Source organism: Scyliorhinus torazame, chromosome 17 (genome assembly GCF_047496885.1).
Source record: "Scyliorhinus torazame isolate Kashiwa2021f chromosome 17, sScyTor2.1, whole genome shotgun sequence".
NCBI lineage: Eukaryota > Metazoa > Chordata > Chondrichthyes > Carcharhiniformes > Scyliorhinidae > Scyliorhinus > Scyliorhinus torazame.
The window spans coordinates 87,345,920-87,363,090 of record NC_092723.1 but is presented as its reverse complement, the minus strand read 5'-3'; the positions used below and the strand labels follow the sequence as shown (position 1 = coordinate 87,363,090).

General features: G+C 47.6%; 1 protein-coding gene across 2 annotated transcripts in view; it reads left to right on the top strand.

The window, feature by feature from the left end:
• Positions 1–847: 847 nt before the first annotated feature.
• LOC140393989 (myosin-binding protein H-like) overlaps positions 848–17,171 on the top strand; it is a 242,394-nt gene continuing 226,070 nt past the window's right edge. Inside the window, exons 1-4 of one of the 2 annotated variants that reach the window (XR_011935798.1) lie at positions 848–1,032; positions 1,345–1,479; positions 9,479–9,646; positions 11,016–11,104. Coding sequence is in view for 1 of the 2 variants with exons in the window: in XM_072480715.1 (XP_072336816.1) it covers positions 1,002–1,032; positions 1,345–1,479; positions 9,479–9,646; positions 11,016–11,104 (423 nt within the window). In the remaining variant the exon portion in view is untranslated. The remainder of the gene's footprint in view (positions 1,033–1,344; positions 1,480–9,478; positions 9,647–11,015; positions 11,105–17,171) is intronic. The other variant, XM_072480715.1, reaches the window with a different exon arrangement.

Genomic DNA, 17,171 nt, shown 5'->3' with positions numbered 1-17,171 from the left:
GGATGGGGGAGTGTGGGAGTGTGAGTGTATGGGGGAGTGTGGGTGGATGGGGGAGTGGGGAGGATGGGGAGTGTAGGTGGATGGGGGAGTGTGGGTGGATGGGGGAGTGTGGGTGGATGGAGGAGTGTGGGTGGATGGGGGAGTGTGAGTGTATGGGGGAGTGTGGGTGGATGGGGGTGTGGGGGTGTATGGGGGAGGATGGGGAGTGTGGGTGGATGGGGGAGTGTGGGTGGATGGGGGAGTGTGGGAGTGTGAGTGTATGGGGGAGTGCGGGTGGATGGGGGAGTGTGGGAGTGGGGGTGTATGGGGGAGTGGGGGTGTATGGGGGTGGATGGGGGAGTGGGGGAGTGTGAGTGTATGGGGGAGTGCTGGTGTATGGGGGAGTGGGGGAATGGGGGTGTAGGCTGTATGGGCAAGTGGAGGTGTATGGGGGAGTGGAGTGTGGGGTGTGTGGGGGCGGTGGGGGTGTACGGGGGAGTGGGGGTCTCTGGGTTAGTGACGGTCTGTGGGGGAGTGGGGGTGTGGGGGAGTGGGGGTCTATGGGGAAGTGACGGTCTGTGGGGGAGTGGGGGTCTATGGGGAAGTGACGGTCTGTGGGGGAGTGGGGGTCTATGGGGAAGTGACGGTCTGTGGGGGTGTGGGGGAGTGGGGGTCTATGGGGAAGTGACGGTCTGTGGGGGAGTGGGGGTGTACGGGGGAGTGGGGGTCTATGGAGAAGTGACGGTCTGTGGGGGAGTGGGGGTCTATGGGGAAGTGACGGTCTGTGGGGGTGTGGGGGAGTGGGGGTGGTTGGGTTGGGACTAGTTTCCAGTCCGGGGTGACTCTGGTTCCCGGTTTACGCGCCTCTGGGGGCGGATCCTGAATCTCCATAAAAACCGCTGTGTCCTCGCAGTCCCATTGCGGACACAGCTCTCTCCCGACCCACACCCTGCAGCCTCTCCCCCCGGACTCTGCAGCCTCTCTCCCCGGACTGTCTAGTCTCTCCTCCGGACGGTCCAGCCATGTCCGAGGAACCAAAGATTGCTAAAGAGGGTAAGTGAGTGGCCGGAGATGGAGAGATCAGCACCAAATGCCAGTGCATGGCAGTGTTGAGTTAGCTCTGTGCCTGTTCGTGTTCAGTGCTACTGTTTATTTCACTTTATTTCCGCCACACTGTCGACCTCTGTGAATTTCTCGATATCTAACTTTTGTTTTATTTCTATCCTTATGCTTCCATTTGACTGTGGATCGTTTGATGTGATTTGAAATAATTTCTCCAGATGCATGTTTTGATATACCACTGTCTAAAACTGTGTGGATGAATTAGAGTGCTCTAACTACTGCCATCTGTTATTCCCTCTGTAGTGCCCGAGGGGCAGCCCATGGGCCTGGCAGTGGAAGATGTGACTGGCACCTCACTCACTCTCCACTGGGACCCCCCCAAGTACATTGGTTCCTTTGGATTGGCAGGCTACATTGTGGAATATCGCAAGGAAAACTGTGAGTCACACTCCTCATCCTAATGTACCAAATGACATTGAGAAGAGAAGATCAATACCTGCTCACAATGGTTAATGGCACACGGGAGTCACACTTGACTAACCTGATGAAGGAGCTGCGCTCCAAAAGCTAGTGATTCCAAACAAACCTGTTGGACTTTAAACAGGTGCTGTAAGACTTCTTACTGTGCCCAGTCCAACGGCGACATCTCCACATTGCCCACTGGCTAATGCCATTGAGGTCTAATCAGGCACCATTGCAGGTTGCAGCTTACCATGGAGTGAAGGAGGGGGGTGGGGTTAGCCTGCGTAATGGAGGGGGTGCGGTTAGCGTGGGTAATGGAGGGGGTGGGGTTAGTCTGGGTAATGGAGGGGGTGGGGTTAGTCTGGGTAATGGAGGGGTTTAGCCTGGGTAATGGAGGGGGTGGGGTTAGTCTGGGTAATGAGGGGGATGGGTTTAGTCTGGGTAATGGAGGGAGAGGGCTTTAGCCTGGGTAATGGAGGGAGAGGGGTTTAGCCTGGGTAACGGAGGTGGAGGGGTTAGTCTGGGTAATGGAGGGAGATGGGTTTAGCCTGGGTAATGGAGGGCGAGGGGTTTAGACTGGGCAATGGAGGGGGAGGGGTTTAGCCTGGGCAATGGAGGGGTTGGGGTTAGCATGGGTAATGGAGGGAGAGGGGTTTAGCCTGGGTAATGGAGGAGAAGGGGTTTAGCCTGGGCCATGGAGGAGGAGGGGTTTAGTCTGGGTAATGGAGGGGGAGGGGTTTAGCCTGGGCAATGGAGGAGGAGGGGTTTAGTCTGGGTAATGGAGGGAGAGGGGTTTAGCCTGGGTAATGGAGGGGGAGGTGTTTAGCCTGGGTAATGGAGGGGGAGGGGTTAGTCTGGGTAATAGAGGGGGTGGGGTTAGCATGGGTAATGGAGGGAGATGGGGTTAGCCTGGGCAATGGAGGAGGAGGGGTTTAGTCTGGGTAATGGAGGGGAGGGGTTTAGCCTGGGTAATGGAGGAGGAGGGGTTTAGCCTGGGCAATGGAGGAGGAGGGGTTTAGCCTGTGTAATGGAGGAGGAGGGGTTTAGCCTGGGTAATGGAGGGGGTGGGGTTAGCCTGGGTAATGGGGGGTGAATGGGTTAGTCTGGGTAATGGAGGGATTTAGCCTGGGCAATGGAGGGGGTGGGGTTAGCCTGGGTAATGGAGGGGGAAGGGGTTAGTCTGGGTAATGGAGGGGGATGGGGTTAGCCTGGGTAATGGAGGGGTTTAGCCTGGGTAATGGAGGGGGTTAGCCTGGGTAATGGAGGGGTTTAGCCTGGGTAAAGGAGGGGTTTAGCCTGGGTAATGGAGGGGTTTAGCCTGGGTAATGGAGGGGTTTAGCCTGGGTAATGGAGGGGTTTAGCCTGGGTAATGGAGGGGGTTAGCCTGGGTAATGGAGGGGGTTAGCCTGGGTAATGGAGGGGGTTAGCCTGGGTAATGGACGGGTTTAGCCTGGGTAATGGAGGGGTTAAGCCTGGGTAATGGAGGGGTTTAGCCTGGGTAATGGAGGAGTTTAGCCTGGGGAATGGAGGGGGTTAGTCTGGGTAATGGAGGGGGTTAGCCTGAGTAATGGAAGGGGTTAGCCTGGGGAATGGAGGGGGTTAGCCTGAGTAATGGAGGGGGTTAGCCTGGGTAATGGAGGGGGTTAGCCTGAGTAATGGAGGGGGTTAGCCTGGGTAATGGAGGGGGTTAACCTGAGTAATGGAGGGGGTTAGCTTGAGTAATGGAGGGGGTTAGCCTGAGTAATGGAGGGGTTTAGCCTGAGTAATGGAGGGGGGTGGGGTTAGCCTGGGACTGTGGAAGGTGATTGGAAGGAACTGCAGTTAGGTTGGTCAGTCTGGATAACAGGGTCAGGCCAACACAGGACAGGACTTGGAATCTCACTGAATAAGATCCAATCCTTTAAACCACTGACAGTCTTTGCTCATAGCACTGGCTCAGAACCTCGCGCAGTTAATGGGTTAAAGCTATTAGCCGCTACTTTTAGATAATGATTATGGACAGCAGAGATCTCATCTGTTTGATCTGAACTCTCAGTTGAGTCATCCACAACTTGTGCCCTGACCGCTCTCAGATCTGAAGGGCAAACATTTAAATAAAGTAATCTTATCTTTTGTCCTTAAGGCGAGTTATATACATTCACGCCTGCGATCCGAACTTGTTAAGCAGCATTCTCTGAAAGATCAGGTGAAATTAGTGTGTGTTTGGGGAGTTGCTTTGTATGATTGTCTGTTGATTCAGATTTGGATTTGACTGATTTAAGATTTTCATTTTTCTAATGATGGGGCAGCACGGTAGCACACGTGGATAGCACAGCGCCAGGGTCCCAGGTTAGATTCCGGCTTGGGTCACTGTCTGTGCGGAGTCTGCACGTTCTCCCCGTGTGTGCGAGGGTTTCCTCCTGTGCTCCGGTTTCCTCCCACAGTCCAAAGACATGCAGATTAGGTGGATTGGCCATGCTAAATTGCCCTTAGTGTCCAAAAAGGTGAGGAGGGGTTATTGGGTTATGGGGATAGGGTGGAAGTGAGGGCTTAAGTGGGTTGGTACAGACTCGATGGGCCGAATGGCCTCCTTCTGCACTGTGTGTTCTATGTGCTATGTGTCTCCAATTTGAGATTGCATGTACAGAAAATCGGAAAAACAGCATCCGTCATACAAACAGCTTTGTGTTTCATTCTTTCATAGAATGTGGGTGTCTCTGGCTTGGCCAGCATTTATTGCCCATCCCTAATTGCCCTTGGGAAGGTGGTGGTGAGCTACCTTCTTGAACCAGTGCAGTCCATGTGGTGTAGGTACACCCACAGTGCTGTTAGAGAGGGAGTTCCAGGATTTTGACCCAGCGACAGTGAAAGAATGGTTCCAAGCCAAGATGTAGCTTGGAGGGTGACCTCCAAGAGTGATTTTCCCCGGTATCAGCTGCCCTTGTCCTTCTAGGTAGAGGTTGTGGGTTTGAAAGGTGCTATCGCATGAGATTTGGGGAGTTACTACTACAGTGCCTCTTGTCGATGGTACATACTGCTGCCACTCTGTGCTAGTGGTGGAGGGAGTGAATTTTGATGGTGGTGGATGGGGTGCCAAACAAGCAGGGCTGCTTTGTCCTGGATGACGTCGAGCTTAGAATCATAGAATCATAGAAGTTTACAGCATGGAAACAGGCCCTTCGGCCCAACCAGTCCATGCCGCCCAGTTTTTACCATTAAGCTAGTCCCAGTTGCCCGCACTTGGCCCATAACCCTCTATTACCCATCTTACCCATGTAACTATCTAAATGTTTTTTAAAAGACACAATTGTACCCGCCTCTACTACTACCTCTGGCAGCCCATTCCAGACACTCACTACCCTCTGAGTGAAGAAATTGCCCCTCTGGGCCCTTCTGAATCTCTCCCCTCTCACCTTAAACCTATGCCCTCTAGTTTTAGACTCCCCTACCTTTGGGAAAAGATGTTGACTATCTACCTTATCTATGCCCCTCATTATTTTATAGACCTCTATAAGATCACCCCTAAGCCTCCTACGCTCCAAGGAAAAAAGTCCCAGTCTATCCAGCCTCTCCTTATAACTCAAACCATCAAGTCCCGGCAACATCCTAGTAAATCTTTTCTGCACTCTTTCCAGTTTAACAAAGCAGCCCTGCTTGTTTGGCACCCCATCCACCACCATCAAAATTCACTCCCTCCACCACTAGCACAGAGTGGCAGCTTCTTGAGTGTTGTTGGAGCTGCACTCATCCAGGCAAGTGGGAAGTATTCCATTACACTCCTGAGGAAGGAGCAGTGCTCCGAAAGCTAGTGATTTGAAACAAACCTGTTGGACTTTAACCTGGTGTTGTAAGACTTCGTACTGTGCTCACCCCAGTCCAACGCCGGCATCTCCACAACATGACTCCTGACTTGAGCCTAGGAGAAGGTGGACAGGCTTTGGGGGTCAGGAGGTGAGTTAGCCTCCACAGTTTGCTGAACAGTGTGCAGTTGTCAGCAAATATCCCCACTTCTTACCTTACAATGGAGGGAAGATCATTGATGAAGCAGCTGAAGATATTGGATCTAGGACAACTTCCCTGGGGAATTCCGACAGTGATGTCGTGGAACTGAGATGATTGACCTCCAACCACCACAACCATCTTCCTTTGTGCCAGGTATAAATCTATTGGCTGATAAAGATTTCTATATAATGTGTGAAACAAGAACACAAATTCAGCTTATTGTGTGACATTGTGGCCCTCACTGAGACTCAGCTCCTGATTGGGGGATAAATGCCATAGAGCATATCGGTGTCTCAAAAATACATAGAATGTCAGAAAGGATGAGAAGCAAGATTGATGAAGAGCAATACAGCTTCAGTAAGTTTGAGCAGGCAGCAGTAAACCTCGAGGTACAATTGATCCAAAGCAAGCGATGCCTTGTGGAAGGTTATCTGCTGATCTCATCAATGCATGCACTGATGAAGTAGCCGGATACTTAAACATGGGAAATTTGGGTTGGGAAAATCGAGTGGCTGTAACTTTCACATTGACTGGGGATCTTTCTCTTGAACAAGAGTTGCAAAGGCAGGAAAGTGATTGTGTATGTTCAGAACAGTTCCCTGATCCCCAACAAGAGTTTGAGACTTTAGTGATGAGTAATGAGCCTGAATTAGTCAGTAAGCTAACAGTAAGTAAGCACCTGGTCAACAGTGAGCATGATTGAATTCCATATTCGGTTTGAGAGGGAGATAGTGAGTCACAAACCAAAATTTTCTATTTAAATAAGGTTAACTTTGAAGAGATGAGGAAATAATTGACCACAGTAGACGGGGCAGAAATATTAACAGACAAACCGCAGATGAACAGTGAGAGGTATTTAAAATATTTGGTAGAATACAAGACCTGCCCAGAGCTTTGAAAACACAAAACCTTTGCTTGTGTCATTAAAACAATCAAAAGAAATGGGATATTATAAAACGGAAAGAAAGAGTTTCTATAAAAGCAAAAAACATTAGAGATTCATTCGGATCCAACCGATCTCCACATCTACCTCAACTCCACCTCCTCACACCCTGCTTCCTGTAAGGACTCCATTCCCCTCTCCCAGTTTCTTTGTTTCTGTCTGTTCTGATGATGCCACTTTTGAAAATGGCACTTCTGCCAAGTTTATTTTTGTCCTTAACCGAAGTTCCTCCCCAACCCGTGGTTGACAGACCACTCAACCGGTTCAACCTATTTCCCGCACCTCTGTCCTCACCTCTTCCCCTCCCTCATGATAGGGTCCCTCTTGTCCTCACTTTCCACCCCACCAGCCTCCAAATTCAAAGTACTATCCTCTGCCATTTCTGCCAACTCCAGAATGATGCTCCCACGAAAAACATCTTCCCCTCATCCCCCTGTCGGCAGTCCGCAGCGACTGCTCCTTCCATGCCACCCTGGCCCACCTCTCCATCAAGTCCAATTCCCTTCCAATGGCACCTTCCCTTAGAATCGCAGAAGGTGCAACACCTGTCTCTTTACCTCCTTCCTCCTCACCATTCAAGGCCCTAAATACTCCTTGCAGCTTCATTTACACTTCCTTCAATTTCATCTACTGTATCCACTGCTCTCAATATGATCTCCTGTACATAGAATCTCTACAGTGCGGAACTAGGCCATTTGGCCCATCAAGTCTGCACCGGCCCTCCGAAACAGCACCCCACCTAGACCCACTCTTCCACCCCATCCCAGTATCCCCTGTAACCCCACCTAATAATTGGGCACTAAGGGGCAATCCACCTAACCTGCACATCTTTGGACATATTGGGGAAAGTAAATGCAGAGTGGGTGACTGCTATGGGCAACACCTTCACTCGCTCCACAAGCATGGCCCCAACCTTCCTGTCTCTTGCCATTTTAACTCAGCACCTTGCTCTCCTGCCCACATGCCCATCCTTGACTTGCTGCAATATTCCAGTAAAGCCCAACGCAAACTGGAGGATCAGCATCTCATCTTTCGGTTGGGCATGTTACAGCCCTCAGGACATTGAGTTCAACAACTTTAGATTGTGAGCTTCCTCCTCCATCTTAACCCCCTTTTAAAAAAAGAATCCCATGCAGATAGTGCCTCAATGCGAACCTCTCCAACTCATCCTGCTGCCCGGCCCCCCACTCACCCTGTCGCCTCAGCCCCCCCCCCCCCCCCCCCCCCACCACCCCGGCCCCACACCCTGCCGCCCCAGCCTCCCACCAACCCTGCCACCTTGGCCCCCCACCCTGCCATCCTGGCCCCACACCCTGCGTCCCAGCCCCCATCAGGTCGCCTGCCTCTTGTTCCTCCGGTTTCTACAGCTTGTTGCAATATCTCACAGCTACGGTTTAATATCCAACACAGACTCAAAATGTTAACTCTTGTTTCTCTCTCTACAAGTGCTGCCAAACATGCTGAGTTTTTCCAGCAGTTTTTCTGTTCTTGTTTCAGTAATCTTATAAACTGGGAGGGGTGAAGAACAGCCACATGGTATAGAGAAAGTGGTAGGAGGATATCAAAGACAACACAATGATGAAGATTGTGGCTAAGGAGACTGTGAACAAACAGGTGATATCATAATTGGAAATCTCAAAATGGCTGCCATCACAATCAACAATGAGGTAAAAATAGAGGAGCCACAAGGAAAATTAAAATAAATACAGGAGCAGGAACTAAATAGATTCAGTAAAACCATTAAAAATAGACAAATCTCCAGGACCTGCTGGTCCCCCTCTTATAATGCATTGGGGCTTTGGGGGGGGGGGCGTCAGGGGTCGCTTCAGGGGCTCCAGAGATTGGGACACCATTTTTAAATGCAGTCCCAATCTCTCGCTACACTGAGGCGTTTCAGTGAGTGGAGTTCCTCAAGTGCACAAAATGGGGCTATGTGCGGTCTCGGCCGCGCATTCCACTGAGGCCCCTATCCAACCCGGGTGCCAATTTATAGCCTTGCGTTTCTCGGCACTGCGAGCACCTGGAAACATGCAGTTAAACACGCTCGCTATGGGACTTTGTTCCCATTTAGTTCAATCCCACCATGGAGTCCAGAGTGAGGGATTGTGAGGACATTATTTCGCACCCAAGAAAAATGGTTCAGTATTTTTTTAAATGGTGAATGTGGTGAACCACTGTAATAGGAGATGTAAGGCAGGACCTGCACTACAGGTTCGCTGGTAGCTCCTGCCGGCTGGCTCCGCCCACGGAGAACTGTATAAATATGCATGACCTCCAGTGCCCTGCCATTTCGCCAGCTGCAGCAGGAGGCCACGCATCTGACTGTAATAAAGCCACAGTTGTACCCAACTTTAATCTTTGTGCAATTGATCGTGCATCAGTGAGTAAGTAGGAACTTTAACGAAAGAGAGATTTTGGAGTTCAAATACAGAGAGTTGGTGGAGAAGGACAACAATTAATTTAAAAGGCCAACAGATTGTTGACCTTTATCTAAAGAAAACTGAATACAAAGTTATATTGCAGTTATATAAAGCTCAGACTAAGCAGTTCTGGTCAGCGTCTGTTGGTTTTGGATGGGGTGCAATGCAGATTCACCAAAACGTTTCTGAGTAAAAAGGGTTAAGTTTTGAGAAGCCAGTCTCGAAATGTTAGCTCCTTTCTCTCCCCACAGATGCTGTCAGACCTGCTGAGATTGTCTAATATATTTGTTCTGGGCAAGAATAATAAGGATTATGGAGCCAAGGCAGGTAGTCAGGGTTAGGATACAGAATTTATTGATCTCTTTGAATGGGAACAAGCTCAAGATGCTAAACTGCTGTTTGAATGTTCCTACGTAACTGGCACCAATCAATGGCTGTATATACAGTGAGTGCCTGCGGCCTGTATCTGAACTCTAGCCAAGTGTAACTATTATTTACTGCTGATTCCCTGGATATGTTTGCACGCTCTTAAGCAAATGGGACTAAGGTTTCACAAATGTATCTGGATATTACTTTCTATCGTAAGTCTCTGACACACAGCTGAGGTGATCTATTGATTCTTTTTTTTAAGCTGAAACCTGGGTCGCTGTTAATAAGGAAGTGACTACAAAAACTGTCCTGGTGATTAAAAATCTGAATGAAGGTGACAAGATTCAGGCTCGGGTTAAAGCAGTTCACGGCAACGGTGGTACTGCTACTACTGTCTTTCCAGAGCTAGTGCTAATCAAGCAGCCCATCGGTAAGTGAAGAGTTAACTAGTAATTGAATTAAAGCATTTGGCTGAAAAACATTCCTAAGCAAAGGGACTGGAAGGGTGTCACATTTCCCCGTTCCCAGCAGACTGATAGTGACAAGTGTTGGTGTGAAGAAAAGATTCTGTGACAGATTCCTGAGTCAGGGAGAACATGTAACCTCAGCTGTCTCAGAAGACATCTGGATCATCAACGGATATGTATTCAGCATAGAACTTGCATGTCATTTTGCAATGACCTCGCAGTCACCTGTTACCACCCAACGGGCCACAAAGCTGCCAGCCAGTGATGCACCTTGCCATCCAATGCTATCAGTATATCACATTGCCATTTGGTAACCTACAGGGCATTGATTAACTTGCTATTCTGTAATGTACTTCACAATTCAATTCTTTTTAATGTGAAGATTTTTTTAAAGACTGAAATCAACTTATCACAGTGAAATTTTATTTCCCATGATCATAGAATCACTACAGTACTGTGCAGAATGAGACCAATTGGCCCATCAAGTCTGCACCGACCCTTGGAAAGAGCACCCGACCTAGTCCCACACCCCCACCCCACCCCGGTAACCGTACCTAATCTTTTTGGATACGAAGGGGCAATTTAGCAGGGCCAATCCATCTAACCTGCACATCTTTGGCCTGTGGGGGGAAACCGGAGCACCCGGAGGAAACCCACGTAGACACGGGAAACGAACAAACTCCACACAGTCACTCAAGGCCGGAATTGAACCCGGGTCCAGAGCATTGTGAGGCATCAGTGCTAACCGCTGATCCAAGATTCCCAATTAAGTAGCATTCTCATTACACTTGAGATTGCTCCAAGGGAAATTTAGACGCTATGTTAATCCTATTTACAGGCAGATGTTATATTGTGTGTCAATGTATTAATGGCCAGTTTGCTACCCGATATAGTATAGCTCAGGGACCTGAACAAATAGTCAAGGCCAACACTCCAATGCAGAACAGATGGAATACTACACTGTCCGAGGTGCCATTCCTTTCGATAAGATGTTCACCTGAGGCGACGCCAGCCCTCTTCATGTGGATGTAACAGGTTCCAGAGCAATTCTCCACAGTGCTCTATCCAATATTTATTGTTCAACCAGAATAACTAAAACAGATAATTTAGTGATTTATTTCAATGCTGTTTGTGAGAACTTGCGATGTATACATTGGCTTCCCTGTTTCTGGCATTACAGTAGTGGCAGCACTTTGAAGTGTCTGATTAGCTGTAAAGTGTTTGGGGTGTGCTCTGAAGTCATGGAAGCTGCAATAAATACACAAACTTTGCTCCCTTTTAGATTCTCAGTTTCAAATTCGATTCAGAGCCTTGCTGTTTTTCTTCTCACAGATGCTCCCAAAATCCGTTTGCCTCGCAACTTGAGGGAGACCTTTATTGGGAAGGTTGGGCAGACATTAAACCTCTCCATACCTGTCCAGGTGAGTAAATAGCACCATGAGGTGCTGAATTCTTGTGTTGACTACACGGCACAGTCTGCACACATTTCTTGGACTCAAATGAATAATGGTCAGTATCAGCTCAGACTGGCAATGTGTCTCAATAAAACCTTGGGTCAAAAATGTGTTTTTTACTATTCATTCATGCGATGTGGGCATCATTAGCTAGACCAACATTTGTTGCCTAGCTCTAGTCCAAAGATGTGCAGGTTATGTGGATTGGCCATGCTAATTTGCCCCTTAGTATCCTAGGATGTATCGGTTAGGTGGGGTTACAGGGAGAGGGTGGGGGAGTGGCATAAGTAGGGTGCTCTTTCAGAGGATTGGTGCAGACTCTATGGGCTGAATGGCCTCCTACTGTAATAGTTCTATGTTTAATAATTGCCCCTTGAGAAGGTGGTGGTGAGCTGCCTTCTTGAATCACTGCAGTCCCTAAGGTATAGGTACACCCACTGTGCTATTAAGGAGGGGTTTCCAGGATTTTGACCCAGCGACAGTGAAGGAGTGGTGATATATTTCCAAGTCAAGTTGGTGAGTGGCTTGGGGGGGGGGGGGATTCCAGGCAGTGGGGCTCCCAGGTATCTGCTGCCATTGTCCTTCTAGATGATGAGTTGGAAACATTAGAGACCTTTTAAGGGGCTATTGGATAGGTACATGGATTACGATAGAATGATGGGGTGTAGATTAATTTGTTCTTAATCTAGGACAAAAGTTCTGCACAACATCGTGGGCCGAAGGGCCTGTTCTGTGCTGTATTTTCTATGTTCTATGATAGTGATCATGGGTTTGGAAGGTGTTGTCTATGGAGGTTAGGTGAGTTCCTGCAGTGTACCTTGTAGATGATACATACTGCTGTTACTGTGCGCCGGTGGGAAAGGAAATGAATATTTGTGGATCATCGAATCACCACAGTGCAGGGAGAGGCCATTCGGCCCATCATGTTTGCACCAACCCTTTGAAAGAGCACCCTACCTCGGCCCATTCCCCCGCCCAATCCTCGTAACCGCACCTAACCTTAGGACACTAAGGGCAATTTAGCATGGCCAATTGACCTAACCTGCACATCTTTGGACTGTGGGAGGAAACCGGGGCACCCGGAGAAAACCCAGCGGACATGGGGAGAAACCCACACAGACAGTCACCCAAGGATGGAATTGAACCCAGATCTCTGCAGCTGTGAGGCAGCAGTACTAACCACAGTGCCACCATGTTGACATGGGGTGCCGATCAAGCAGGCATGGGGTGCCGATCAAGCAGGCTGCTTCATCCTGGATTGAGTTGAGCTTGTTGAGTGTTGTTGGAGCTGCACTCGTCCAGGCAAGTGGAGTATATTCCATTACAAGCATAAGTGGAAACTTGTAGATGGTGGACAGGCTTTGGGGAGTCAGGAGGTGAGCTTCTCACCACAAGATTCCTAACCTTTGACCTGCTCTTGTAGCCACAGTATTTATATGGCTAACCCAATTCAGTTTCTAGTCAATGGTAACCCCCAGGATGTTGATAATGGGGGATTGAGCGATTGTAATGCCATTGAATGTCAAGGGGTGATGGTTAGATTCTCTCCTTTTTTGAGATGGTCATTAACTGGCACTTGTGTGGCACGAATGTTACTTGCCCAACCTTGATATTGTCCAGGTCTTGTTGCATTTGGACACAGATTACTTCAGTATCTGAGGAGTTGCGAATGATGCTGAACAATGTGCAATCATCAGCGAACATCCCCACTTCTGACCTTATGATGGAGGGAAGGTCATTGATGAAGCAGCTGAAGATGGTTGGACCTAGGACACAATAGAACAAAGAAAAATTACAGCACAGGAACAGGCCCTTCGGCCCTCCAAGCCTGCGCCGATCCAGATCCTCTATCTAAAACTGTCGCCTATTTTCTAAGGATCTGTATCCCTCTGCTCGCTGCCCATTCATGTATCTGTCTAGGTACATCTTAAATGATGCTATCGTGCCCGCCTCTACCACCTCTGCCGGCAATGCGTTCCAGGCACCCACCACCCTTTGCGTAAAGAACTTTCCACGCATATCTCCCTTAAACTTTTTCCCTCTCACCTTGAACTCGTGACCCCTAGTAATTGAGTCCCTCACTCTGGGAAAAAGCTTCTTGCTATCCACCCTGTCGATTCAGCTCATGATTTTGTAGACCTCAATGAGGTCCCCCCTCAACCTCCGTCTTTCTAATGAAAATAATCCTAATCTACTCTACCTCTCTTTATAGCTAGCGCCCTCCATACCAGGCACCATCCTGGTGAACCTCTTCTGCACCTTCTCCAAAGCATCCACATCCTTTTGGTAATGTGGCGACCAGAACTGTACACAGTATTCTAAATGTGGCCGAACCAAAGTCTTATACAACCGTAACATGACCTGCCAACTATTGTACTCAATACCTCTTCCGATGAAGGAAAGCACGCCGTATGCCTTCTTGACCACTCTATCGACCTGCACAGCCACCTTCAGGGTACAATGGACCTGAACACCCAGATCTCTCTGTACATCAATTTTCCCCAGGGCTTTTTCATTTACTGTATAGTACGCTCTTGAATTGGATCTTCCAAAATGCAATACCTCGCATTTGCCCGGATTGAACTCCATCTGCCATTTCTCCGCCCAACTCTCCAATCTATCTATATTCTGCTGTGTTCTCTGACAGTCCCCTTCACTATCTCCTACTCCACCAATCTTAGTGTCATATGCAAATGTGCTAATCAGACCACCTATACCTTCCTCCAGATCATTTATGTATATCACAAACAACAGTGGTCCCAGCACGGATCCCTGTGGAACACCATTGGTCACAGTTCTCCATTTTGAGAAGCTCCCTTCCACTACTACTCTCTGTCTTCTGTTGCCCAGCCAGTTCTTTATCCATCTAGCTAGTACACCCTGGACCCCATGAGACTTCACTTTCTCCATCAGCCTACCATGGGGAACATTATCAAATGCCTTACTGAAGTCCATGTATATGACATCTACAGCCCTTCCCTCATCAATCAACTTTGTCACTTCCTCAAAGAATTCTATTAAGTTGGTAAGACATGACCTTCCCTGCACAAAACCATGTTGCCTATCACTGATAAGCCCATTTTCTTCCAAAGGGGAATAGATCCTATCCCTCAATATCTTCTCCAGCAGCTTCCCTATCACTGACGTCAGGCTCACCGGTCTATAATTACCTGGATTATCCCTGCTACCCTTCTTAAACAAGGGGACAACATTAGCAATTCTCCAGTCCTCCGGGACCCCACCCGTGTTCAAGGATGCTGCAAAGATATCTGTTAAGACCCCAGCTACTTCCTCTCTCACTTCCCTCAGTAACCTGGGATAGATCCCATCCGGACCTGGGGACTTGTCCACCTTAATGCTTTTTAGAATACCCAACACATCCTCCCTCCTTATGCCGACTATCCTGAGGAACTCTGCAGTGATGTACTGGAACAGAGATAATCAACCTTCAACAACCACCTTCCTTTGTGCCAGGTATGACTCCAATCAGCGGAGAGTTTCCCCCCTGATTCCCATTGACTCCAGTTTTGTGAGGGCTCCTTGTTGCCATACTCGGTCAAATGCTGCCTTAATGTCAGGGCAGTCCTCTCACCACACCTCTGCCATTCAGCGCTTTTGTCCATGTTTGAACCAAGGCTATAATGATATCAGAAGCTGAGTGGCCATGGCGGAACCCAAACTTAGTGTCAGTGAACAGGTTATTGCTGAGTAAGTGCTGCTTGAGAGCTCCGTTGATGATCCCTTCCATCACTTTACTGACAATCGAGAGCAGACTGATAAGAGTTGGGCTTGTGCAGGTTAAGTAGGGTTTTGGGGGATAGGGTGGGGGAGTGGGCCTGGGTAGGGTGCCCTTTCTGAGTGCAGACTCTGCAGAAATTCTATGCTTGTGTACAGGACCTACCTGGGCAATTTGTCATGTTCCCAAGTAGATGCCAGTGTTGTAGCTAGACTGAAACAATTTGCCTATGAGAACAGCAAGGTCTGGAGCACAACCCTTCCGTACTATTGCCATGAAACTTTCTTGTCCATAGTGTTTGCAGTATCCAGTGAAATCACATGCAATGGATCAAATTGGATGAAGACTAACATCTGAGAGGAGACTGGGTAATATCATTAATAATTTTTTCAAATCAGAGTTTAGGTTAGAGAAATGTCTTCACTCAGAAGGTGATGAACTTGTGGAATTCTGTGGAGGCCAAATCACTGAATATATTTAAGAATAAAATAGAGAGATTCTAAACTCTAACTGCATCAAGGGGTATGGGGACAGCATGGGAATATAATGTTGAGATAGAGGATCAGCTGATGCACTATCAATTACCACAAAGACGAGAGTAGTGGAATAATCGAGGCTTTATTGAGCAAAGATGTTGTGCCTCCTGTAGCTGGAACCAGAATGGCTGCAGCACCGGTGAGCACACACATTTATACGCCGGCTACTGGGCGGAGCCAGCAGGCAGGGATTTACCCATGTGCCTCTAGCATATGTGTCTTACCGTAATACATACAATACAGCTAGTGGTGACTACCACATCAGCCATGATCTTATTGAATGGGGAAGCAGGCTCCAAGGAACAAATTACCCCATCCTGCTCCTATTTTCTATGTTTCTATGTTACATTTAAGGGGCTATTTCAGAATACACAGAATAGACACATTCCAACAAGAAAGGAAAAATTCCAAAAGGAAGACACACCAACCGTGGTTAATTAAAAATGTTAAAGATAGTATCAAACTTAAGGAAAACGTATATAATTGTGCAAAGATGAGTGGTAAGTCAGAAAATTAGACAGAATATAAAAAAGTAATGAAGGATTGAAAGATTAATAAGGAGGGACAAAATTAGAGTAGAAATATAAAAACAAAGAGTAAAAGTTTCTTTCGATATTTAAACAAAGAGTTAATAAAGTGAGTCTGGGAATTAATAATGGAGAATAAGGAGATGGCAGGTATTCACTATAAAGGATACAAGTGACACCCCAGAAGCAACTATAAACCAGAAAATGGAAGGGAGGGAGGAACTCAGGACATTACTGTCACCAGAGAAGTGATACTGAGTAAATTGTTGGAGCTGTCAGCTGACAAGAGCCTAGGTCCTGGTGGACTGCATCATAGGGTTTAAAAGATGTGTTCAGTGAGATAATTGATGCAGTAGTTTTAATCTTCCAAAACTTCCTATATTCAGGGGAGGGTTCCATTAGATTAGAAAATAGCGAATGTAACTCCATTATTCAAAAAGGGAGAAAGACAGAAAGTGAGAAACTACAGGCCAGTTAGCCTAATATCCATAATAGGGAAAATTCCAGCAGAGATTATTAATGATGCTTAGCAGGGCATATAGATAAATTTAAGGTAACCAGGCAGACTCTTCATGGTTTTGTGAAAGGGAAATCATTTTTAACCAATTTATTAATGTTGGACAGACTTTTATAGGCAAGGTTATGGGAGGCAGTTGGCAAAGTAGAGTTGAGACCACAACCAAGTAGTAACATGTGCTGTGGATAAAGGGGAACCTGTGGATGTCTTGGACTTAGGTTTCCAGAAGACATTTAATAAGATGCCTCATCAAACACTATTGTGTTAAATGAAAGCTCATGGCGTAGGGAATAACATATTGGCATAGATTAAAGTCTGGTGAATTAACAGGAAGCAGAGAGTAGGCATAAATGGGTAACTTCCTGGTTGGCAGGATGTGATGAGTACTGTGTCACAGGAATTAGTTCTGAGGACTCAACATGATTGTACCGATTGTAATTAATTTGCACTAAATTTGCTGGTGATACAAAGGTAGGTAGGGGAAAGTAAGTTCTGAAGAGGACATGAGGCAACGAAAGGATATAGGTTAGGTGAGTGGGCAAAGATCCAGCAAATCAGAGTATACCAGAGTATAATGTGAGGTGGTCCATTTTGGCAGGACGAATAAAAACAAAGCATGTTAACTAAATGGTGAGAGATGTAGAAGGATCTGGGGTCCGAGTGCATGAATCACAAAAGGCAAGTACAGCAAATAGAATGTTATTGTTTATTGTGAGGG